We start from the raw sequence: 25,104 nt of genomic DNA on the forward strand, positions 1-25,104 counted from the left end.
TCATGATTTAAACTGTCTGGAGAGTATTTATTGTTTAATAACTCCTCCTTCCTCTGCCCCACCCAGCTACCCTCTCGTGTACTTTCTGATCATCCTAAAGGCTGAATCCATTCTTCTTTCTGGAGGAGGAGAATAAACGCAGAAACACGTCATCAGGCCTCCGTGGGGCACTATGTCCGTGTGGAGAGTCGCTCTTCAACAAGTACGGTTTTCCTAGGGCTCCACAAGGTAGTTCTTCCTCAAGTTCACCGGTATGCTCATGGAATCAAAATGCCGCTTCCCATCTAAATACAACATGGACTCTGAAACACAGAAGAGAGAATCGTGAAGAAACCCGTAGAACCTTACAGAATTATTGAACAAACATGAGACTACTTGAGAACATGAGGCCAGCAACGAGCGTGCAAACGTGACACTGGGCACGCCCTGTGGGGCCAGGGCCAGGGCCGTGCAAGGCTCCTGAGGGAGCGGGCCTCCACTTGCGCCCCTCTCCTTGGGCTCCACCAGTCTCTGACCACCACCAGCGCCGACCCCTCAGACAACGGCCAGCCCGGGCAGAGCAGTGACAGCCACTGGCAGGTAGCAGCCCCTCAAAAGCACGATCTTCTAAAAATATGTTCCTGAGCTAACAGGCAAAGGTACACGTCCCACACAATTTAAAAGAAGGAAAATGTCTTTGAAAGTTCTTCCATTCATTAGGGACAAGCAGACACCGCCACTCACCTCCGTATGTTCTGGGGAAAACCAAGGGCACTTCTTTTTCGGACATGAACGTGAAATGAAAGACATTGGTGGTCATATGCTCTTTACTCTCAAGAGAGGCCACTTCACTGTGTACTCGGACTTGAATGTACTTGTCCTGAGTAAAACAAACCTAGGAGATGTAGACATGACAGTCACTCAAGTGCATTCGCGAGGCGGGGAAAGGCAGTCATAAGATAAATGGTGGCTTTAAAAAAAAAACTTCTCTTCTAGGCCTAAACAATAAAAAATTGTTTTTTGCCTGTCATCGCACACCTACCTGCGAAGACAGAAACAGCAACGATCCAACATCCACGGGTTTTTGAAACATGATATCATCCACTGCTACTACAAACGGTCGGGAGCCACTAACGGAAAAAGACAGAACTGGGGTCAACCACAAAATCCACGTGATCTCTATTTCTCCCCTAACAAGGAGCTGAAGCAAAATTTCAATGATCAAAGAATAAACCTAGGGAAGGCGGAAATAATCGTACCAGTAAGCAATGGTAAGCGAGGGTCCTGAGACCAGACCACCCCTCTACCTCTTCCCTTCTGACTGCCATCACCTCTTCTCGGGTCTTGAATGTACTAAGTGACAAAGGCAGAGCAACAGCCTTTGAAAAAGTAACACCAAAGGTAGGTGGGATCACTGTAATGTGTATCTAATAACAGAGCACGTGCCCCAACACATCCAGACTGGGCCAAAATGTTTCAATTCAAGGGGGCAGTACACATTGCTTCTCAAAGGTTACAACCACCTTCCCCCCAACTCACCCAAAGTTACAGGCAGTAGCCCATCCAAGTTCATATGCTTTCCTCATAAGGAAACCACCAAAGATCCGATTGAAAATGTTGCGCTCCTATGAGACATAAAAAAAGGCTGAACATACACAAGCTCACAGCCACCCTCAAAGACAGAAGAAAGAACAATGCTGCGGAACGGAGGTCAGTTTAAAGGTGTGTCAGATTTTACGTGAGAACCACGAATGCGAGTTATCCTATTTAAAGGATTTTTCATTAACTTACAATACCTGCGGGTGGCAAACTTCCAAGCTCTTCAGTTTTGAATTCTCCATCCACACTGCGTTGGGGGGCAAAACTCGACTTTGAAAACTTACAGTCCTGTACAAACAAACAGAGATTTGGTAAACCCTCTTGAAAGGCCAGGGTTTTACTGATGAAAAGTACAATATATGCAAACAACTCCCAGCATGCCGAGGCAGGCCTAACTGGAGAGGGCCAAAGTTTAAATGCTTTCACAACCTGCAATCTCACCATGCTAACTTACTTTGGATCCAGCGTGTTAAGAAACATCTCGTGGATGGTAGTCCTCTCCTCAGCACTGGGAGCCATTTTCAGTAATGACTTGGCACTGAAGGCGACCCTTCTCCCCTTGTTCACTGGAACACAGGACAATAAGGAGCTACGATCGGGGTGGGGGTCACACTACAGCACTGGGGTTCCTGACCTGCGCTGCGCTGGACCCTACAAAGGGAACATTTCCAGATTTTGTAAAGCCCACGGGCAATTATACACATATCCCAGAGTAGGCTGCTGAGGCTACGTAAGCTGTCCGGCGACTCTTGGCTTCCGGGAGGAAGCTGCACCGGCTCAGGTGGGGCCAATTAAAGACAAAATGGAAAGACCATCCTGGCCTAGACCCCTGCCCAGCAGTTATCTCACCGATCCATTTATTACAAAATGAGAAAGCAAATTCTTTCATTTAGTGAATATTATCTAATTGATAAAACTGTTCTAACTGAGGACTCCAGTGGGAAAAAAAAATAAGGTATTTTTAATTTCAATAAATTCCTGGCATGAGAGAGACAAGTGACCGCCATGAGGAGTCCATCCATACTCTTCCATAACCTCCTCTGCAGTATAGTTAATGGGCTTTTTAAACTGTATCTTTACATTATAAACAAATTAATATACATTCTCCTTGTCTAAAGAGCTCTTCTTCCTCTGGGCTTTCAGGGATGAGTGGATTTACAAATGCCGGCCTAAAGAGAAGAAAAGAAAAGATTACAGTTTAAGAGGTGTCATAACCCAGTAAATATGGAAGGTGACCAATTACCCATTCATTTCAAGAAGTCTTTGCTGCTGGTCTTGGGTAATGCTGCCTGACTGCTTCCCTAATAACTCTGGAACAACTGAGGAGCTTTCCGGTCATGAACTAGTCTGTACACTAGAAAGTTCACATTTATAAAAAGGATACCACCTCTCCCTGAAAAATTTCACCTGATCGCAGTAACGAGGAAACAGCCAAAAATAGGCTGTAGAACATTCTACAGGACACCTGGCCTGGACTCTTCAAAGAATGCCAGTGTCCTGGGGTGCCTGGGTGGCTCAGTGGGTTAAAGCCTCTGCCTTTGGCTTAGGTCATGATCCCAGGGTCCTGGGATCGGGCCCTGCATGGCCGGAAGCCTGCTTCCCTTCCTCTCGCTCTGCCTGTCTCTCTGCCTACTTGTGATCTCTGTCTGTCAAATAAATAAAATTTTAAAAAAAAGAATGCCAATGTCCTTAATATCCGGTGGTGGGTATTAAGGAGGGCACGGATCACACAGAGCACTGCGCGTTATACGCAAACAGTGAATCATGGAACACTACAGCAAAAACTAATGATGTGCTGTACGGTGACCATAATAAAAACCAAATAAAATAAAAAATGTCAACATCTTAAAAGACAGAAAATGGCAAGGGGGCTCTTTAAAAAAAAACAAACAAACATGTTAACCACATGCAGTACATGATCCTTGATCAGATCCTGACTCAGGGGGAAAGGCTATAAAACTAGGGACAAGTGGCAAAGTGTGAATGTGGGTCGTACATTAGATAGCGCTACTATACCATTTCAATTTCTGGCTATAATAAAGGCATCGAGGTTATGTAGCAGAATGACCTTATTATCAGGAGGTACGAGCTAAAGCATCTACAGAAGTAGTCTCAAAACTTACTTTCAAGTGATTCAGGGAGAGAGTGTCCATGTGTGTACTCAGAGTGAGAGGGCCATAGAATAAGGCTGGTGGTAAAACATTAATCGGTGACTTTAGCTGAAGCCCCATCGGTGCTCACTGCATTATCCTAGCTCTCTATAGGTGGCAAATTTCTCAAAATGGAAACAAAGATACTGAAATGGCAGCTCGGAAAATTCAAAAGCATCATCTGCAAGAGAGTTTAAATCCAGCCCTTTCCAGGGTTGGCAAGGAGGCCCAGGCCAGCGAGCAGCAGCAGGTCAGCCGGGCTGCTGGGAGGCGTGAAGAGCCGCGGGCTGCATTCTACGCTCACACCAGTCACCAGAGGACGGTTTGATCCTAACTCACTCTTCAAGTCAGCTCTCCATGCAGCAGGAAAGGTTTCTCGCTGCAGACTCCTTCAAATTTCTAACACAAATCAGACTCCCCACAGGCCCCTAGACTGTCCTGTACCCACAGCAACCCCATTCCATTCCCTCCCACCCCAGCACCAGTGTTTCTCTGTTTCAACGTCTTGGGTATGACTCCTGTTAGGAACCAAAAATACACCTTAAGAGGAAGAAAGTATAAAGCCAAAGAAGTTAAAATCTGTAAAGTTCAATCGGACTTGGAATTGATGGTATAAACTCACGACACTGGGCGTGTGTTTGTTGCTATTTAACACTCATCCTAGCTCTGTCCACTGAAAACGTGTAGAGACAATGACAAGAAACAACATACAGTTCTTATGCCTGGATTCTGGTTTCTGAATACCAGTGCTCGCTGAGAGGAAACCTTGGCCTCCGTGGAGAAATGGCTGATTCCAGGCCCGAGGCAGGAAATGTGTTAGGTGAGCCCAAATATCCCACTGTACCAGAGAACAGGAAGACTAGAGGGGAAATATGAAAAGGGCTTTTCACAGAAGCAAGCTTAAAGGGGGTCCTACTGCACAAAGATGGTACACTCTGAGCCCAGGAAGAACAAGGGCTGCAACTTACTGACGTCCATACCATTAAAATCCATGAATTCACAATGACGCTTTTTTAAAAAAGCCAAAAAGTAGACAAGCCATGTCATCACTAGCTAGTCAAGCAACCTATTACTTGGAAAATGTGTAAATAAAGGGCAAGAATGAAACATTAATCCTGACTTTCCTTTACAAATCAAACTGCCCTAGTTAACAAAGGAAGGTTCTTCTTTCCAGAACTCCAGGTAGTAAATATAGGAGGAAAGACAGGATTTACCTTAATGATTAAAGCAATGATCAGCAATGGACATTCAAAGCACTGAAAGAAGGGGCGCCTGGGTGGCTCAGTGGATTAAAGCATCTGCCTTTGGCTCAGGTCATGATCCCAGGGTCCTGGGATCGAGCCCCAAGTCAGGCTCTCTGCTTGGCAGGGAGCCTGCTTCCCCACCTTCTCTCTGCCTGTCTCTCTGCCTACTTGTGATCTCTGTCTGTCAAATAAATAATAAATAAAATCTTTATTTTAAAAAGGCACTGAAAGAAGACAGGGAGCTAGCTATTCACATGGTGACAAAGTACACTCTGGGAATATCCTGTACCCCACTAGGACCTGTAGATTATTGCTTATCACAAGAGGATCAAGTGAGCCCTCCAATGAAAAGGTCAGTTCGGTCACCACTGATCCGCCACACGCCAATCTCGGCATCACTACGTGCAGGACAACCTGTACCTGACTTGATACGTGAGATTCATTACAATTTTGAGATACATAGATCTCATCACCTACAAGATGCTCTCCTGAAACTGATCAAAACTTTAGATCTAACTTCAGTTTACAGAAAATACTAGGGATACAGAAATAAGTGGGGGAAAAAAAACACCATGAGGGAGCCACGAGACAAATCCAGAAAGCTGGACACTGTACAGAAGAACCCATCTGGCCTTTCAACAAGTTGATATGAAACACTCAGGGGGCAACAAGGACACATAACTGTTCTGGATTAAAAAGCCTTAAAAGATCATACAATTCTGTGAATACACTAAGAGTCATTAAACGGTACCCTTTCAATAGGTGAATTGTATGGTATGTGAATTATATCTCGATAAAGCTATAATAAAAATAAAAGGCTTAATAGACATAAAAATCAAATATAGTGCCTGAACTTTGTTTGGATCCTGAGTTGAACAGATCATTAAAAAGATATCTGGGGAAAACTGAATATGCATTAGCCATGAGAATATATTACAAACTTACTATTATTTTTGTTAGGCACTCTAATGGTAATGTATTTTTCTTAGGAAAATATCCTCATCTCTAAAGTGATCCCTACACAAAAGTATTCAGAGTGAAAGGTCATTATGTCTAGGATTTGCTTTAAAATATAACCAAATAATATAATTTGGAAAAACAGATGAAGCAAATATGGCAAAAAATGTTTGAAAATTCTAAGTCTAGTTGATGGGTATATGGAAATTCATTATAGTCTTCTCTCTAGTTTTAGGTCTCTTTGAAATTTTCAAAACAAAGAATTAGGAAAAAAGAGAAATTACCCTTTATTTTCAGAATCACGAGCCACCATTACAAATGTCGCATCCAGAACGGGACAAAATTCAGTGCCATGTAACTAAAGAACAATGGAAAGAAAATACAGATGTAAGAAATGCATTTACTGGAAAGACCTGCTGCAACTCTAACAGCTAGCCCGCATGCTTTGAAAAGGCTGCAATTAGAAAAAAGCGCGTTCATTAACCACTATTTGCTGAGCTGCCAGGCACAGAACTAAGCTCTGGGTGAAAGGCAGCAAGACCAAGGAGCCTGTGGTTGTGAGAGAGGAGAAAGACTTCCTAACATTCAAACAGGATCCATGCGAGAAGGGCTGGGATGACCATGACCCACAGGCTCTGGAACCACACGTGACTGAGACTCAAGGGCAAGGGTCACAGAGGGACCGGCCCCTTCAGCATCATGGGACTGTCCGGCAGCGCGCAGGATTCTGCGTTCTCTGCGCCCGCCCGTCCTCACGAAGGCACGCAGAGCCAGGTGACGGGCCCTCCGCTCCCACAGATGTCAGTGTTTTCAGTTGCCAATGACCAGCCCGTATGGCTTTCCTTAGCTGAGCCCGGGGGCTCCCAAGAAAGGGTGAGGATCAGTGACAATTCTGTGGATGAAGTGAGACATGTGAGACATGTACAATGCACAAGGCTTTGAGGTTTTAAGGCATTTCTTAGCCTCTAGGGGTCTGTACTTGCAGGAAGGTTATGCCGTGAAGTCCCATCATCAGCTGGGGGTGTGCCAGGCTCGCTCGTCAATACCCCTCACCCCTCATCCTCCTCCCTGTGCCCGTTCAGGCCCCATCACCCTCCCCCGCGACCTTCTTCCCGCATCTGCTCTAAGCCTGCGGGCACTACATATAAAGCCTTCCACAACACGGCCCAGATTCCTTTCTGGCTGTCCACCAAACACCCGCCTCACACCTGCTCCTTTTGCCCTAGCCACCACTGACAACTTGGGAGGTCCTGGAACGAACTGTGCTAGTGAACCTGTCCTGTCCATGCCCGTGCCTGATGTCTTCATCACAGCCGCCCTCCTCAGGACACTCCTCCCCAGGCTGAGGTCACCATTCCCTCCTTGCTTTGCTACAAGAATGGAAACGAAATCCTCCCCTGAAAGTGGTTCTCAACACAACAGATGGGTACCACCCCTGCTGGGAGTGTCTGGATATGTGTCGAAGAGGTTTTTGGTTGTCACATGACTTGAGGGACATCACTAACGGGGCAGGGGTAACCAAGGAGCTAAACACCTCACAACGCAGGGGACTGTCCTGCATAACTTCCTACGTGCAATGCCAAGAGCGTCCCTGTGGAGAAACACTGTACGACGCTTCACTACTACAGAGCCTCCCCGATTCACAGTGAGATTATATGCCAACAAACCCACCCTAAGACGCAAATGTCATTAAGTCGAATACACATGACCTACAGAACGTCACAGCCTAGCCTAGCCGACTGGAAGCGTGCTCAAGAACACTGACGTTCGCCTACGGCTGCGCAGAATCATCCAACACAAAGCTATTTTATAACAAAGCACTGACTACCTCAGGTCATTTATTGAATACTGTCCTGAAAGGAAACACGGAATGGCTGCCCGGGGACAGTCGCGTTGCAAGTGTACGAGTCATCTCTTCTCACCATCACGTGGCTGCAGGGGAGCGGCAGCTTGCAGTGGCTGCTATGTTGCCTATCACTCGCCCAGGAGGAGATCAAAATTCAAACTTCAAAGTACAGTTTCTACTGAACACTGTTTCACACCATCGTAAAGCTGAAAAATCAGACCATCCTAAGTTGGGGGCCGTGTATCACGGTCATTTACATACGTGGTGGAGTCCCTCGCAGCAGGCACACCCTGAGGACCAAGACCATTTTCGCTCATGTCTGCATCTCTAGCACCGAGCACAAGCACCAGCAGAGAGCAGATAATTGCTGATGTATGCATCAGGGCAGAAAATGATTGAGTATTACTAGACTGTAAACTCTAAGAGAATGAAACTTTGTTTAGCTCACCGCCGCATGCCTAGCACAGAAGAGGCCCTCCAGAAGCCATGGCTAAGGGAACAACACATGAATGGATGTCAGGAGGTGAGCTGGCCGACTCACGCCCAGATGCTGTTCTGAAGACATGTATAGCGCCTAGCAGAGGAGAAACAGATGTGTTCATATGCAGCTTGGTGGAGAAGAGGCGCCAGGAGAAAGGTTCAGAGCAGGGGTGGTGGGGAAGGAGGCATGGGGACGGGACAGGGGCTGCGACCCGGGGCATGAGGGGGTCTGGGAGCACAGGCGGAATGCGGATCTGTGGAGCCAGTGCACGAGGACGTCAGGCCAAGAAGAAAGCATAAGCAATGATACTCATCCAACCCACAGTTCAAAGTACGTGTTACCAGAAGGAACACCTGCTAGGGCCAAACATCGAGAATGCAAAAATGAACAACGCTCTACTCTTAGGAGGTTCAAAATGCCCCGCAGCAAGCTCTAGGAAGGTATATAAATGCGAAGTTGCTGCAAGTATGGTTGTGGAGCTCATTGATGGAGCGCCTTGGATCCTAACTAGTCCGAAGAGTTTAGATTGTAATGCACAGAGAACGGTCACAGAAGGTTTTTGAGAAGGAAAGCGAGGTGATTTGAGGTCGGCTCTGGAAGGTCTAACTGGTCCCTCAACAGAGGGACCACAGACTGCAGCAGGGAGGCTCACTGACCAGGCCCCTCCCTGGGCTTCATTCAAGGCCTCGCTGCCTCTTGTGGGACAAGAACGAAGTCTGGTGAGCTGTTCTGGGTGATGAATTTGTAAGACTTGCCACAAGGCTGTGGAGGTGAAGGTGAGAATCGAGGAGGATCAGGGCTGCAGAAGAAACTGAGGTGCTCAGTTTCTAACACGCTGGATTTGAGGCAGCAGGAGCACACGCAGGGGCAGAGATGTAACAGGCGCTCGGAAGATAGGTCTGAAGGTCAATCCCAGAAAAGACTTGGGACCACCTCCACAGGAGCGATAACAAATTAACATTACTGCCAACATGGCATTAGTGCTCACTGTGTGACAGGCAATTCTACCAAGTAATTAAGACAGTTGGGTTGTTTTTTTATTCATACTTACCAAACAATATAACACGGTACTGTTTCCATGCTACACTTGAGAAAACAGAAGCTCAGAGAAGGTACGTAATCTACCCACAGTCTCATGGCTAATAAGCAGCAGAGCTGGAATTTGAACCTACAGGTACCCAAACCAAAGGCAAAGCACCTACCACCAAGTTTCCTCTCTGGAACGGAAGGATCACTCAGCTCTTGAGTTATTAGCCAAAATGGCCAATGAGAAACACAAACTTAAAACAGAAGTTTGTACTTGTCTGGGCACCTGGGTGGCTCAGTGGGTTAAGCCGCTGCCTTCGACTCGGGTCATGATCTCAGGGTCCTGGGATCAAGCCCCATGGTCCTGGGATCAAGCCCCACATTGGGCTCTCTCCTCAGCGGGGAGCCTGCTTCCCTTCTTCTCTCTCTGCCTGCCTCTCTGCCTACTTGTGATCTCTGTCTCTCAAATAAATTTTTAAAAAAGTTTGTTCTTGTCTGACATTAATTTTCACTGGCTCTGTCCTCACAATAACTCCTGCTTCTCTTTTCAACCTATTTGGCCAAGATTCAAATTACCAAGAATCCTCCAAAAAGCAGAATGGACAGCAGGAATCAGAGCAGGAATCAACCATGAAAGTGGCTCAGTCAGATAAGTGTCCAACTCTTGGTTTCAGCTCAGGTCATGATCTCAGGGTCCTGGGATCAAGCCCCATGTCGGGCTCTGTGCTCAGTGTGGAGTCTGTTAAGATTCTCTGCCCCATAAATAAATAAATCTTTAAAAAAATAAACAACACTCTCTGCTCACCAGGGAGCCTGCTTCCCCCTCTCTCTCTGCCTGCCTCTGCCTGTGATCTCTCTCTGTCAAATAAATAAATAAAATCTTAAAAAAAAAAAAAACAACAGTGTGGACAAATCATAGCTATATCCCCTACGATCTGCATTTTGTTCTAAAAAATGTTAGTGTCAGTTATAGCAACATGGGAGTTAAAGAATCCAACTGCTTATATATAGCATCAAATAAAAAACTAAACTATTCTGATAAAACTTTAATTACTGCAGAGCAAGTTTCAGACTTTTCTGAAAGGTGAAATGCTTTATCATTCCAGAAGAGAAAAAATGAATCTGAATAATGGGCCTACTGAATACCTTGGCATAACTGAAGAAGCCATTCTTTTTGCCCCTTATTATTTCTTTTTGAGTAAAGTCGACACACACTGTTACATTAGCTTCAGGTGTACAACACAGTGAACAAGTTTATCCATTATGCTATGCTCACCATTCGTACTCTGAATTATCTGATTTCTGTGCTACTATCTTCTTTGAGGAACCTTTTCTGGTCAAATGTCTTTACTTCTTTATAATAACTACTCTGAATTCTGCTCATTAGAGGAGCTGTTCTTAACTGCTGTATTGGTCTAAGTGACTGTTACAGGTTGAACAGTGTTCTGGAAAAAGATATGAAGCCCTACACCTCAGTACCTGTGAACATGACTTTACTTGGATGTAGGATGAAGTCATACTAGAGTAAGGTGGGGTCTTACTCCAACATTACTGATGTTCTCGTAAGAAGAGGGGCACCTGGCTGGCTCATTCGGTAGAGCATGTGACTCTCAATATCGGGGTTGTAAGTTCGAGCCCCACGCTGGGCACAGAGATTACTTAATTAAAAAAAAAAAAAAAAGAAGAAGAGACATAGAGACACGAGAGGGAAAGAGTATAAATGGAGGCAGAGATTGAAGTGTCAGAGCTGCAAGCCAAGGAACGCCAAGCACTGCCAGCAAACCACCAGAAGCAAGGAAGGATTCTCCCCCTACAAATGTTAGAGGGATCATGGTCCTGCTGAGGCCTTGATTTTGGACTTCTAGCTGCCAAGCGGCAAGACAATTTGTTTGAAGCCACCTACTTCGTGGTATTTTGTTACCACAGCCCGAGGACACTAACAGAGTGACCACTACCATTCATGCTTAATGGAACTCAGACTTGTGTGAATTCTCTGGGGTAAATAGCTATATGTGACTTAAAAGTAATACACACTGAACATAAACACTAAATAATGTGTCAGTCTTTACACAGGAGGAGGACCGTTAATAACCCACCATCTACTGGGTGCCTGGGTGGCTCAGTCAGTTGACCGTCCGACTCTAGATTTCGGCTCAGGTCATGATCTCAGGGTCCTGGGATGGAGCCCCCAGTCGGGCTCCGGACTCAGCAGGGAGCCTGCTTGAGAGTCTCTCTCCCCCCCCCCACATTCGCTTTCTCTTTCTCTCTCACTCTCTCTAAAAATAAATAAGTAAATCTAAAAAAAAAAAAATAACCCACCATCTGCATGACATGAACTTTCAATTATTTTTTTCTAGAAGTGGTGAGCTGTATACCTGTCCATTCACAGAGAGGTAAATACGCTTTTCTTTCACTAGGCCTGGCCGGTGGTGTTGGAACAAGCAGGCAAACTTTAGATGCATACACACCTGGAACATTTGCATCTTCACTTCCATGGATGTCTTCCCAACCCAGCTAACATGGCCACTGAACTTAATGTCCTGTTCTGGGCTTAAGCTCATCTTACACATATCTGCAAAACAGAAAATCAATCTGAGTTCAAACCATACCCAAAATTTTCTCTATTACAACTGGAAAATTTCACTTGAAATTCTGGCAAATTCTACCACATTTCCTTTTTTCTTTTTTTTTTTTTTTAGTCTTCAAAACCAAAATAACTTTTTTGACATACAAAAGAAATTCATGTATCTTTTGGAAAACTGCAGACAATGCAAAGAATATAAAAAATAAAATGGAATCGTGCAAAACCCTTCCACTCAAAGAATATAATAATAAATATGTATCTTGGAATACAGCATTCTAGACATTTTCCTTTATATATACATAAAAATGCCCCCATAAAAGGAAAATATTTCCCTTAATTTCAATAACCTCTTGTAATTACTGAGAATTCAAATTATGCTCAGAAAATAGTATCGCTTACCAATCTTATCCACCAGGGCTGTAACTATTGACAAAGGAGACATCTTAGCTTCATGAATTCTGGTGTGCATGTAGCATATAAGAACTATTAGAGAAAAGAACAAAATAAAGGAAAAATAAAATTATTTCTCAACATTTACAACTGATGCCCTGAAATTATCTTGTTTTGAAGACCCAACCCCCTATATCCCACTAGTGGTCTTATCGGAGGACCAAAGACTTTTCATACATTGAAGAGATTTGGGGATTCTCTAATCTAACTGCCCACTCAATTTTAGATTTGGTGAAGAAACCAAAGCCCAAAGCCCAAGCCTACCAGGTGTCCTGTTACCGCTGCACAGACGCGGTGCCTCAATTAGAGAAAGACCCCAGCACATGAGTCTGACAGCGTCAAACATCTTCAGAAAAGAGAAACAAATCACAAGGACTCAGCTATCTATTTTCCCTCTGATTCTTTCCTAATCATAAAGCAATTAATTCACTTAAGTTTTCCCTCCTTCCCCATAACACCCCTGACTCCTACACTGTGGCTGTGTACTTTCCATGTTTCAATAAGCTTATCGTGACTCTATGCGTCTTATAAATGACAACCCACTTAAAGTTGCATTATACTTCTGTGTTTGGTGGCCTCATTGCTTCCCCATGATTCATTCAAACTTGGATCAGTTACCCTCAGGGCCCAGGGTCTGCATCCTATAAATATTAGTTAAGTGAGAATAAATCCTTCCATCCATGCGCCTGCTAACGGATGCACTGGGGGAACGAGAGGATAAGGCAGGAAAGGCCATTTAAAAGCCTCTGTGGTGCTCATAAAATAAATCGTGTGTGGCTGACCTATGGCAGTACCAATGGAAATGAAAAGATCCTAGAGTTAAGAAGAAGGTACACTTGGCAAGAATTGTAATAACCCCAGGTCTTTAGCTCGCCTGAGTGAATATGGTACACCATTCACTGAAAAAGAGAATACAAGAAGAGTAGAATGGACTATTTTCAACATGTTAAATTTGAGAAGCCTATGGCATATCCACATGGAGATGTCCAGGAGGACAAATGGGTCTAGAATTCAGAAAAGCAAGGCAAGAAACGCAGCTTCCTAAGGATTCCACATACTGAGAACAAGTAAAGCACTGGCAGTAAATGCGATCATTTATAGTGAGCGTACAGATAAGCAAGAAAGTGCAGAAGACAAAACCCTGGGCATAACCAACATTGAAAAGGTTACTAGTGAAAGAGGAACCCACAAAGGAGACTGGGAGAGAACAGCCAGAGAGGCAGGACGAAATGTCCCCAAAGCCCAAGGATGAGTTTGGCAATATTAGGAACCACAAAGGGATCAGGTAAGCCTTGGGCACCCATTAGATCATGAAATAAGGGGGCCAGTGGAGGGCTTGGCAAGAGCAGTTCATGGCAAGGACGAGCAGAAGCCAAAACATGTGAGACTGCGAAGTAAACAGAAGTCAAGACATAAAGGAAATAAGAGCAAATGACTTTTTCTAACACGTTCCAGAAAGTTAGCTCTGAAGTGGGGGAGAAAGTTCGACAGTGTTGTAAGGGAGGGCGGCTTTACATAGTCTTCCTTGTAGGATGGAAGAACCTTGAACATGTTTATGAGCTGAAGGAAATGTGAACTTGAGAAAAGGCTTGAGATACGAGAAAGCATAGGTGATAAGGCAAATTGCTGGAAGAACTAGAAAGAACAGAATCAAGTCAACAGGTGAAAGGAACGAACATCAGCAGGAGCCAGGGAGCCCGATGTGGAGCTCGATCCCAGGACCCCAGGATCATGACCTGAGCCAAACGCAGACACTTAACTGACTGAGCCATCCAGGTGCCCCTGATCGGGTTTATTTAATCTGAAGGGACAAGCAGCTGGGTGTTAAGCCTAACAATGGACTTAATGTCTATATTGTAGAAGTCATTAGAGTCTTTCTTTAAATCCTTTCCCAACAGGTCAGTCCAAAAGTCATTATTAAGAGCAAGTAAGGTAGCCCAGAGTAGGATGCTGAAGCCCAAATGGGGTCAGGAGGACATAAAGAAGGAGGCAACAAGAGCAGTGGCCCGGCATGTTGCAGGCTGCGCACAATGAGGACGGTGACCCTGCAGAAGGGGACCTAGGACGAATCCCAGTGAGATGAGGGGAGCATCCATGATGGGTCCGTGAGGGGATGGGGTGGCAGAGGTATGAAATTAGTTTCATGCAGCCGACACTGATCAAATAAGTAAATGGATTTAGAAAAATGGAGCCAGCTGGAAATGGAATTACAAATACAAAAAGGGAAGAAATCAATGAACCTGCGGTGCTGAACCAGAATTGGAACTGTCAGCATGAACCCATCATTTTCATAGATGGATAAACAGACAGAGAGAAAAGCATAGGTGTAAATGTATGTGCATGTGCATAGATTCCCCACCTCATCGACTGAAAGGGCATAGGAGCAGTGACACCCCAGCAGCGAGGACGACTCCCAGCACCGTTATCTTGGTTTCTAATTACCATTCTCCATCAAGAAGAACCAGAGCTCCTTGGAGCTTTGGCTGATTCTGGGACAAAGTCAGGCAAAATACAAATAAGCCTAGAATGTCTTCCTATGCCAGAAAGTGAGGACATGCTCAAAAGAATGACAGGGACACATCAAAAAAAAAAAAAAAAAGAAGAAGAAGAAGAAGAAGAAGAAGAAGAAGAAGAAAAGAAAGAAAGGAAAACACAAAAACACAGGCCAGTGTGAAAGGACTGGGACAGTCCCAGCCCAATCTGAGCACAAGAGATGCAAGTGACCTATCATAATCCACTCAATAAAATAGGAATCCTTGAGTCCATATAGAGTTTAAAATAATAAATTGGAGGTCTGATGAGAAATGGACTGTTTATAAGGTCTTAACTTACCTGCCTACCAGGTACGTATTCATTACAAAGGAGTATAGAGTGACTTTACAGTGAAGAAGTCTGGCTGAATAAAATTCCATCAGAAATGATGAGTACCCACCCTGTGCATCAGTGTGGACGGGACTGGAGGAGATTATGCTAAGTGAAGTAAGTCAAGCAGAGAAAGATAATTATCCTATGGTTTCATTCGGAGGACCATAGGGGAAGGGAGGGAAATCCAAAGGGGGAGAAATCAGAGAGAGATGAACCATGAGAGCCTATGGACACGGAGAAACAATGTGGGGGTTTCATGGGGGAGGGGTAACCAGGTGATGAGTATTCAGGAGGGCACGTGCTGTGATGAGCACTGGGTGTTATACTTAACTAATGAATCACTGAACACTGCATCAAGGACTAACTATGTACTATACGGTGGCTAGCTGAACATAATTAAAAAAAGAAGAAGAAGAAGAAGAAGCCTGGCAGACACCACCTTCAACAAGGAATCAGAGTTAACATCCCAGTGATGGGACAAATGAGACTATTGCACCAGTTGATGAACACACCATCGTTTCTGTGATGTTCCTGCCAAAGATGCAGGTCTCAAATCTAATCAGGGGGAAGCATCAAATAAACTGAAATTGAGAGGAATTCCACAAAAGAATTTTTGCCTACCGCCTTCAAAAGTATCAAGGTCTTTGAGATCAGAGAAACACTGAGGAGCTGTTCTTGACACAACAACTAAATGCAACATGTGATTCAGAACTAGATCCTTTCTACTACAAAGGACCACTAGTGAAAGGTGAATGGGGTCTGAGGATTACAGAATCTCAAGGAGCAGGGTTAATTTCCAGATTTTGATGGCTTTATTGTGGTTAGGAAGGAGAACGTCCTTGTTTGTAAGAAAGACTAATGAAAACCACGGGGGTGATGGGTGAAGTCGTTATCTTTCATGACTCAGAGAAGAACAATTCTTTGTCCTGTGCTAGCAACTTTCCCATAAATTTAAGACTTTTTGAAAAGTAATTAGAAAGAAGAATTAATGAGATTACAACTGTTAAACGGGAATCTACATTTTCAGGAAAAAAGTTATGACAATTCAGAGGTAACAGAGACTCTTCTTTTACTCCCCTTTTAGAATATCCTCATCTGTGCAAGTTAAAGAATTAAAAAGTCCCCTCCAGCCAAAGGATTCAATGTATATCTATAGAATTACTGAAATAGTAAATATCTATTTAGAAATACTAAAATAATACCAGTACCTCCTAAGCTGTCAAGGTCCTCAAGAATCCTGCCAAATCTGTGAAATAAAGACAACTGCGATTAAAGGAAAATCGTGATGATCATCCCTTAAAAAGGAAGAACAGTTCGGAGAGATGAAAGGTTCTCAAATTGATTGTGGTGACGGCTGCTTGACTCTCCGAATACCCTAAAAACCACAAAACTGCTCACTTTACATAACTGAATAGTATGATATGGGAATTACATCTCAAAGTCACAGTGATTAAAGGAAATAAAATAAAAACAAATAAATGACAGCAATAAAAGGAGCACTGTGTTACCTTATGGTGTTTTGAACAGTCAAATATTTCTCTCGTAATTCAGGCTGACTACCCAAAGGCAAGAGAACCTCAATATAACTGTCTCTCATTCTCCTGGGCGGCAGTCCTTTCTGTGACTCGGCCAAAAAACTCTGAAGTAATTTTCTTTCCTCCATTGCTTTCACATGGTCTCTGAGAAGAAAGGATGCAAACTTCATGAAACACAGAGGCAGGGCTAGCCCACATGCCAGTGACATGCAAGCACACCAGACACTATCAAAGGAGGAAAACAAAGGTCTGGACCTACCTCATCTGCTCTTCTTCCCTCCCTCCCCACCTGACACGTGGTGGAATTTAAAATTTTCTGTTAAAATACCTTGGGCTTGTAGATTAAAAAAAACACTTATAAGTGATAGAGATACACCCAAACCAACCATATATTCTCTTCATCAAAATGTGTATTCAAAAAACAGAACATCTGACACTGAATTTAAAATGCAGCGATGGGGGACGCCAGGGTGGCTCAGTTGGTTGAGCCACTGCCTTCGGCTTGGGTCATGATCCCAGGGTCCTGGGATCGAGTCCCGCATCGGGCTCCTTGCTCAGTGGGGAGCCTGCTTCTCTCTCTGCCTCTGCCTGCCACTCTGCCTGCTTGAGTTCTCTCTCTCTCTCTGACAAATAAATAAATAAAATCTTTTATTTTAAAAAAAATGCAGCGATGGACACAAACATGTGTATGGGCTAAAGAACACAGTGGCCATTGAACACCATATTCCCATTCCTCATCTTGACGATTCTTACATTCTCTGTGCCCCAGTTCGCTCGCTCGCTCGCTCGCTCTCTCTCTCTCTCTGCCTTCAATTTCAGAAGAGACAGAGGAAGAAAAATGGAGCATACCCAAAAGAAGTACAGAAAGCAGAGCAAAAGGTAAAGAGGAAGAGAACGTGAAAAGGAGACGGAAAGGGAAGAAAAAGAAGAGATAATTGAAGTGGGACAGGAGAGAGAGACAAGGGGATAGGAACCAAAAATGTTGACAATATCATTAGTTCAGATGTCTTTCTAAGTTTCACTTACAAGATATTATTGCCAGAAACTGTTAGCTTACCAAAAATAGAGGGGGTAAAGGAACAAGTTAAACGGCATCAGGTAAATCCTAAATACGGAACATTCTACAGGACAAATGGCTTGACCTCTTTAAAGTGAAGCTCACAGAAAAAAAAAAAAGGAGGGAGGGTAATTGTCTACTATTCCAGATTAGGGGAGACCAAAGAGCCATAACCACTAAAGGCAATATACAATCTTTTATTGGATCTTGGTATTTTTTTAAAAGCTTTAAAAGATATTTGAGGAATTACTATACATTACTATAAATTTGCATCTGTAAGAGAATATCCTGTTTGTTCAAGTTACATAATTGCTGATTTTGTTACACAAGAGTATTTATTTATTGGAGATACACGCTGAAGTGTCATACTATCATGATACCTATAATTTACTTAGAAATAGTTCAGCCAGGGGTGCCTACGTGGCTCAGCGGTTAAGCATCTCCCTTTGGCTCAGGTCATGATCCTGGGGTCTTGGGATCGAGCCCCACATCGGGCTCCCCGCTCGGTAGGAAGCCAGCTTCTCCCTCTCCCACTCCCCCCACTTGTGTTCCCTTTCTCTGCATCTCTGCATCTCTCTCTGTCAAAGAAATAAATAAAATCTTAAAAAAAAAAGAAATAGTGGAAAACCCTAAGTATCCAATCAAGATGGTAGGGACATAGGTATTCATTTTTTCTACTTTTCAGTAATTTGAAAATTTTCATATAAACAGTTAAAAAGAAGTCCTTAGGGCGCCTGGGTGGCTCAGTGAGTTAAAGCCTCTGCCTTCAGCTCAGGTCATGATCTCAGGATGCTGGGATCGGGTCCCACATCGGGCTCTCTGCTCAGCGGGAGCCTGCTTCCTCCTCTCTCTCTCTCTGCCTGCCTCTCTGCCTACTTGTGATCTCTGCCTGTCAAATAAAGAAATAAAATATTAAAAAAAAAGAAGTCCTTAGATAATTTCTACACCAACAATAGATTATTTTATGTCTAGTGACTGCTTTTTCTTTTTGTCTCATTTAGTCTCAAAATTTGGTACGCCAAAAAGGATATTATCTTATTTCACGGTGGGGAAGTACTCAGAGACCGGGTTAACTATGAACTGACAAGAAGCAATAAAAAGTCAGGATGCGTGAAAGAGAAAAACCAAGAAACTTGGGCTTAAGTCCCAAACCCTAATACTTAATCCTTCAGTCTCTCTGAGTTTCAGCTTCATCATCGGTAAAAAGGATAGGAATATATGCCATAAGCATGTCACAGGTTTTGCTGAGAACCAGTGAGGTAAAATACCGGAAAACACTGTGAAAAAGGCAGAGTGCGTATAAATCACGATATTTTATGACAACAGTACATCAAATGATGAGTATGTTGGAATGTTGGTCTTCTCCCCCCAAGTAAAAAAAAAAAAAAAAACCTCTCAACCCATTTCCGAACACGGGACCCCTTCCATCCCTACAATGAGACCACCAGCTGGGCCTAAATACAGCCTTGCCTTGCCTATAGGGATAAAGAATGAATGACCACAAAGCGTGCTTACCTCCAGTTTGTGGATGCTCCTACGATCTCCCGCAACTTATCACGAACTAAAATTAAAATCAAGAGGTCACTCCAAGAAACAAAGAAAAATTGCAACTGGATTATGGCAATGAGTTCAAAAACTATGAAAAGCAGTTAATTAAAAAAAAAAAAAGAAAAGCAGTTCATGTGCTCAAAAGCTTTAAAGAATGATTAATTTCCATTTAATGCCACAACAAACAGCTCAGGAAAGGGATCAAGCCTCTGCTTTCTAAAAACCTGAAACAACTATTGTCTACTTAGAGCAAAAAAGAATGCTCTGGTGCCAATCACTGGGATTTATTTACACAAACAAAAAAGGGTAACTCCAATCGTTCATCAGGTGGGGCAGTAACACAGTCAGTAGGAGCCCCTTTATGATGGAGATATTATGACCAAAATTGTCACCTCCTTTTAGGCAGTAATAGATCAGACTGCTTAGTGCAGGGACTAACACTGATAGCCAAGTCTCATTCTGATTTTTTATACTATCCTAAGTGTTAGAGAAGTTTAAGCCACAAAAATGAAGCAAAGACATAGATCAAGGAAAAGCAAAGAAAGCAATTTAATTTTAGTTAATGCTCAAAATGTGCAAGAGTGAATTAATGCCAAAAAGAATTAAGCACTTAAAAAAAAAGTTGATACGAATTACCACACACACCGTGATTCACATGTATAGGTGAACATGCTATATGGATAAAGAGAAAATAAATTAGATAAGCAGTGGAAATTAAAGACTAAAAAATAAATCTATTTACATGCATTTATATAGGATTCATAAAATATATATTTTAGTTACAGGAAATTATAGCAATCCTTGGTCCTTCAATAACTAACTGATCAAAACAAAATAAGGTTAGATAAACATGTACTTTAATGAAAAATAGTTGATTTTTCTGTCAAACAGTTGTTATATGCCATAAATTTGGTAAAACTCTAATTACAACTAAATCATCAGGGTGCCTGGGTGCCTCAGTCGGTTAAGTGTCTGACTCTTGGTTTTGGCTCAGGTCATGATCTCAAGAGTTGTGAGATCGAACCCCACACTGGGCTCTGAGCTCAACCTGGAGTCTGCTTGGGATTCTCTCCCTCTCACTCAGTCCCTCCCCCTATGTTCTTGCGCTTTCGCTCTAAAATAAAAGAAATAAATAAACCTTTAAAAAAACAACTAAATCATAGAGAACTGCAAAATATACAGGCATACCCCCATGTTATCGCATTTCACTTTATTGTCCCTTACAAATAGGATGTTTTTTACAAATTGAAATGTTGTGGCAACCCTGCATCAGTGCCATTTTTCCAACGGCATTTGGTCACTTCATGTCTCTGTGTCACATTTGGCAATTCTTGCAATATTTCAAACTTTTTCATAATGATTATATTTGTTATGCGGATCTGTGACCAGTGAGCTTTGATGGTACTATTTTAATTGCTTTGATATGTACACTGTTTTTTAGACATAGCACTATCGCTAACAGACTACCGTGTAGTCTCTACAGTATCGTTAACAGACTACAATATAGGGTAAGCATAACTTCTAAATGCACTGGGAAACCAACAAATTGATTTGACTCACTTTGTTGTGATCTTCACTTTATTGTGCTGGTCTGGAACTGAACCTGCAATATCTCTGAGGTATGCCTGTAACCACTAGGAGACTGGAGGGGACTGGAGGGTCAGAGGGAGAAGCAGACTCCCCACCAAGCAGGAAGCCCGATGCGGGACTCCATTCCAGGACTCCAGGATCATGACCAGAGCCAAAGGCAGTTGCCCAACCAACTGAGCCACCCAGGCGCCCCAACCAAGCAAGGATTAATAGCCTCTCTAACAAAACTATAGATTAGGAGCATTTAGTTGCTACAAATGAAGAGCCCATGACTTACTTATACAACAGGTGTCTTTTGTCCATGTTTTCCCCTTTAGTACTGATACAAGGAAGGTGGAAATCATTTACTGAAAGAGCTCCATCTCCCAGGCTCCCAGGAACAAAAGCTCCAAAATTCTGAATGTGGTTTCTACTGAAAACTATACTGATCATTTTATAAATGAGAAGTTTATGAAAGGTCTATCTTTAAGGTGGCACCTGGTGGCTCAGTTGGTTAAGCCACTACCTTCATGACTCAGGTCATGATCCCAGATATCCTGGGATAAAGTCCCATATCAGGTTTCCCCTGCTCTGCAGGGAGCCTGCTTCTCCTTCCCCTTCTGCCTGCCACTCCCCCTGTTTGTGCTCACTCTCTCTCTCTCTCCCCGTGTGTCAAATAAATAAATAAAATCTTTTTTTAAAAATCTACTTTTAGTATGTCTCATTTGTCCTAAACTACCTATCTATATGGCTCCCAAGTAAGACAGATTTGTTGTTTTTTTTTTTAACCACGTGGGCCTAAAAGGTAAACACCCATGCTTACCTTCATGCATATGGATAACTCCTTTTTTCTCTGGATTCTGGGATCCTTGAGTCAATCTTCTGCCAGGAATAAGCAGCCCCTTGTTCAAGGAACAAAACCTACAAAACAAGATAAAACACACTGGACTAGGTTCCCCAGCTTCTAGGCAACCCCAAAAACCAGCCCCTCCTCCCAGAACACTTGGCCATCCCACATCCTTAGTATATACTTTCCTGTAAGGGTCTGTACTTATTTCTCCAGTGTATGTATATTCCCATATGATGCTATTCTATAAATCATCTCTCCAAGTGGAGTAAACATTTCATGAGAGCAGAGAACAATTAGCTAACAATCTATAAAATAAATAAAAGATATCAGCCAGGTTTAATGGATCTACTCTTGCTTTTTTATTAACTTCAGAAGCCCAGAATCAATTTAGTAAACAGTTAAGTAAATTAATTATGAACGTTTATTATTAAACATGAACGTTTATTTTGTTCTTTATTCTCACACCATAAGCTAAAGCCAAATGTAAGTTAATCAATTTGAAAACAGAATTAGGGGCACCTGGGTGGCTCAGTGGGTTAAGGCCTCTCTCTGCCTTCAGCTCCGGTCATGATCCCAGGGTCCTGGAATCGAGCCCCCCATCAGGCTCTGTGCTCAGCAGGGAGCCTGCTTCCCCCTTTCTCTGTCTGCCTCTCTGCCTACTTGTGATCTCTGTCAAATAAATAAATAAAATCTTAAAAAAAAAAAAAGAGAAGAAAACAGAATTAGCCCTCTCCAGACTCAAAGAGAATATTTATTGAACTGGGGCAGAAATCTCCTAGTCCCCAAACAAAATAAAAACTATTGCCCAAATGTGCCTAGCCTAGTCTGCCAAAATAAGTTAAGTTGGTTTCAGTTCACTGTTTACGTGTTGACTCCTAATCGCTCACTATCACATCAGGAATAACACACATATAATATCAGAGATTAACAAAACAATCTCCTGAATGCACAGTTGAAGAAAGCAAGGCAGTGGAGAGGTCCAGAACCCCCAATACTGTTACTCATTCTAGTTCAAATTATTAGTAAACTCTTACTACCACATGCCAGGACAAGCAAGGACTAACACCCCACCACCCCCAAAAAAGTTTTTTCATCTGTAAAATGGGGTGGTTATAGTGCCTTATCCTATAGGACTGTCATAAGGAGAAAGAAGTTCACATACACACATGCGCGCATGAATGCATCTGCAGGAAGCTGTATTTTTCACAATCTCGGGCTACTTCTCTTTTACATATGCAGCACTGAGGTGGAGGGAGCGTAAGAATGGTTTCATCACTACCCAACACCTCAGTATCTCAGGGATATTGGTTTATCCCCTGATTAGCTCTCTGGAGTTTTACAGTGACATTCCTAGGTAGGCCTTTAGAAGAAACTGTCAAGAGCCTTTGAGACATTCAGGCCTGAGGACTCTGTGATTGAACTTTTCCAATGAAAGAAGATCAAGGAGGCCAATCTCTTCACGTCTTGCCTAGGAAGTCACCGAAGTCACCTACGGTGTGAGCAGAAGTGTCTTAGCTCTGTTCTGGGTCCCAAGCTTAGGGTAGGTGTCCAGGAAGAGTTTTCAGTACATTAACAGGCAATGCCACCACATACCCTGAACTCTGCGGAAATGCCTCAATTTAGAACCTGAACAAAGGTGACTCTTTGTTGAGTCTGGGGGGAGAAAAGAAGCTACAAAGACTGCCCACTTGTCAAATAACCTAATCATCTCAAACAGTCAGTACTCGTTGATGAACTCTTGCACTCACTGAACACTAACAGAGTACCTGCTTAAGCTTCAACAGAACTCACAAGAAAGGAACGCAGGTTTATGGGAGTTCAGGGCAAAGAAAGAGACCTCCAAGGCGGAGAGAAGATCAAACAAGGATTCCTTGGGGAAAGGCACATGGCAAGACCATGTAGCTTTTTTTTTTTTTTAATGAACACTGATTGATTGATTGATTGATTGACAGAGAGAGCACCGCATGCAAAAGCAGGAGGAGCGGGAAAAGAAGAACCAGACCCCCCACTAAAAAGGGAGCTGGATGTGGGGCTTGATCCCAGGACCTCGAGATCACACCTGAGCCGAAGGCAGGCACTTAAGTGAGCCACCCAGATGCCCCAAAACTATGTAGCTTTGTGGAAGGCCCCTCCCATCATGTCCAATGTAACCTGAAGTCAACTGTGGCCCTTCCTGTAATGTAACACTGTCTAAACAATGTTAACAAAGCTTTTATTTTTTAAGTTCTATGAAAGAGAGGGAGAGAACCTTTTTCAACCAATAGCAAGATCCATCAGGACAGTGAGAGAGAGAGAGAGAGAGAGAGAGAAATATCCACGATCCCTAAGAGAAATGATGGAGTTCAGGGTCAGCGCAAGTGTGGGCCACACTGAGTTGGTGGCACCTGTAGTGGGATGATTTCAAATGCTGTAACAGGGTAAGGCCCCTGGGGACCTTGCTAGGCACAAAGAATCTGGGGACAGCTGGAGTGCTCGGGTGCAAGGAGCTGGGGGAGAGCCAGACTTGTGCGAGAGTCTAAGCCCCTAGGCATTAAGTGGTCAAGCTGGCATGTGACACATACAAAAAAGCATCCTCCTTGTCCAAGTAGCCTAATCAAGTCCCCCACCTCGCATCCTTGCTGCTCATTAGGTAAAATTTAGATGAGCACCAAAGGCCCTAGGCACACGGTCCTAGTGAGCTCCTGACAGCCCAAGAGGTACCCCGCAATCTCTGCACATATTAATCTCTGCGCACTTTACCCAGAGTCCAAGTGGTCAAGCACTTAACCCGAAAATGCTCTCCAAAGGAGGGCAAGGAGTTGGAAAGTTAAAGTGGAAACCTAAATGCGAGCTTTCCGGCAAGGGGCTAACTCCAAACCACACCCCTGATGAACACAGAGAAAGGAATTTCAAGGAACACCCAACTTCCTCCCTTAAAGTGCCGCTTCGCTTTTAATACCAAACTGCTCCAGAAGCCTTTATGTTGGGGGTCGCAGCGCCCCACCGTAAGCCAGACGGCAGCGGTCCGGGCGCGGTGGTGGAAGCCAGGGGCCCCTTCCCACCCAGGGCCCCCTTTCTGCCCCCAAACCAGCGCATGAGTCCCTGCAGCTGGCAGCCGGTTCCCTCCGCCCAGGCCCGCTAGCAGCCCGGAGCGCGAGCGAGAGCGACCCCAGGACGGCGACACGCCGGCCCCGTTACTTACCGCAGCGCCGCCCGCCTCATCGCGCTCTGCGGCCGCGTGCACCACCGGAGACCCGGGCCACGCGAGCCGGTCGGCGGGGGGAAGTCGAGGGACTAGAGAGCGCGAGCGCGGGCCCCGCCGTCGCTCCCCACGACCGCACCCTCACGGAGCAGCCGCCCGGGGGCGGAGCCTCGCTGCTCCGGG

The 25,104-nt window shown here is 43.9% G+C and overlaps 1 protein-coding gene across 2 annotated transcripts; it reads right to left on the reverse strand.

The window, feature by feature from the left end:
* On the reverse strand, positions 1–25,104 carry ACOT9 (acyl-CoA thioesterase 9). Of its 2 annotated transcripts, XM_059157171.1 has the most exons (16): positions 24,922–25,103; positions 21,714–21,811; positions 19,967–19,993; positions 19,289–19,334; positions 16,690–16,860; positions 16,390–16,427; positions 12,266–12,349; positions 11,751–11,854; positions 6,214–6,287; positions 2,680–2,747; positions 2,033–2,144; positions 1,776–1,866; positions 1,519–1,604; positions 1,022–1,109; positions 724–874; positions 1–302 (listed from the first exon to the last, which is right to left on the reverse strand). In XM_059157171.1, exons 1-16 carry the CDS (start codon positions 24,939–24,941, stop codon positions 214–216), a joined length of 1,347 nt encoding a protein of 448 aa, XP_059013154.1. In that variant the 5' UTR covers positions 24,942–25,103; the 3' UTR covers positions 1–213. The 2 variants fall into 2 exon arrangements, with proteins under 2 accessions (XP_059013154.1, XP_059013155.1); XM_059157172.1 differs by lacking the exon at positions 19,967–19,993 and having other exon boundaries at positions 24,922–25,104.

The sequence above is a fragment of the Mustela lutreola genome, chromosome X, assembly GCF_030435805.1.
Source record: "Mustela lutreola isolate mMusLut2 chromosome X, mMusLut2.pri, whole genome shotgun sequence".
Taxonomy (NCBI): Eukaryota; Metazoa; Chordata; class Mammalia; order Carnivora; family Mustelidae; genus Mustela; species Mustela lutreola.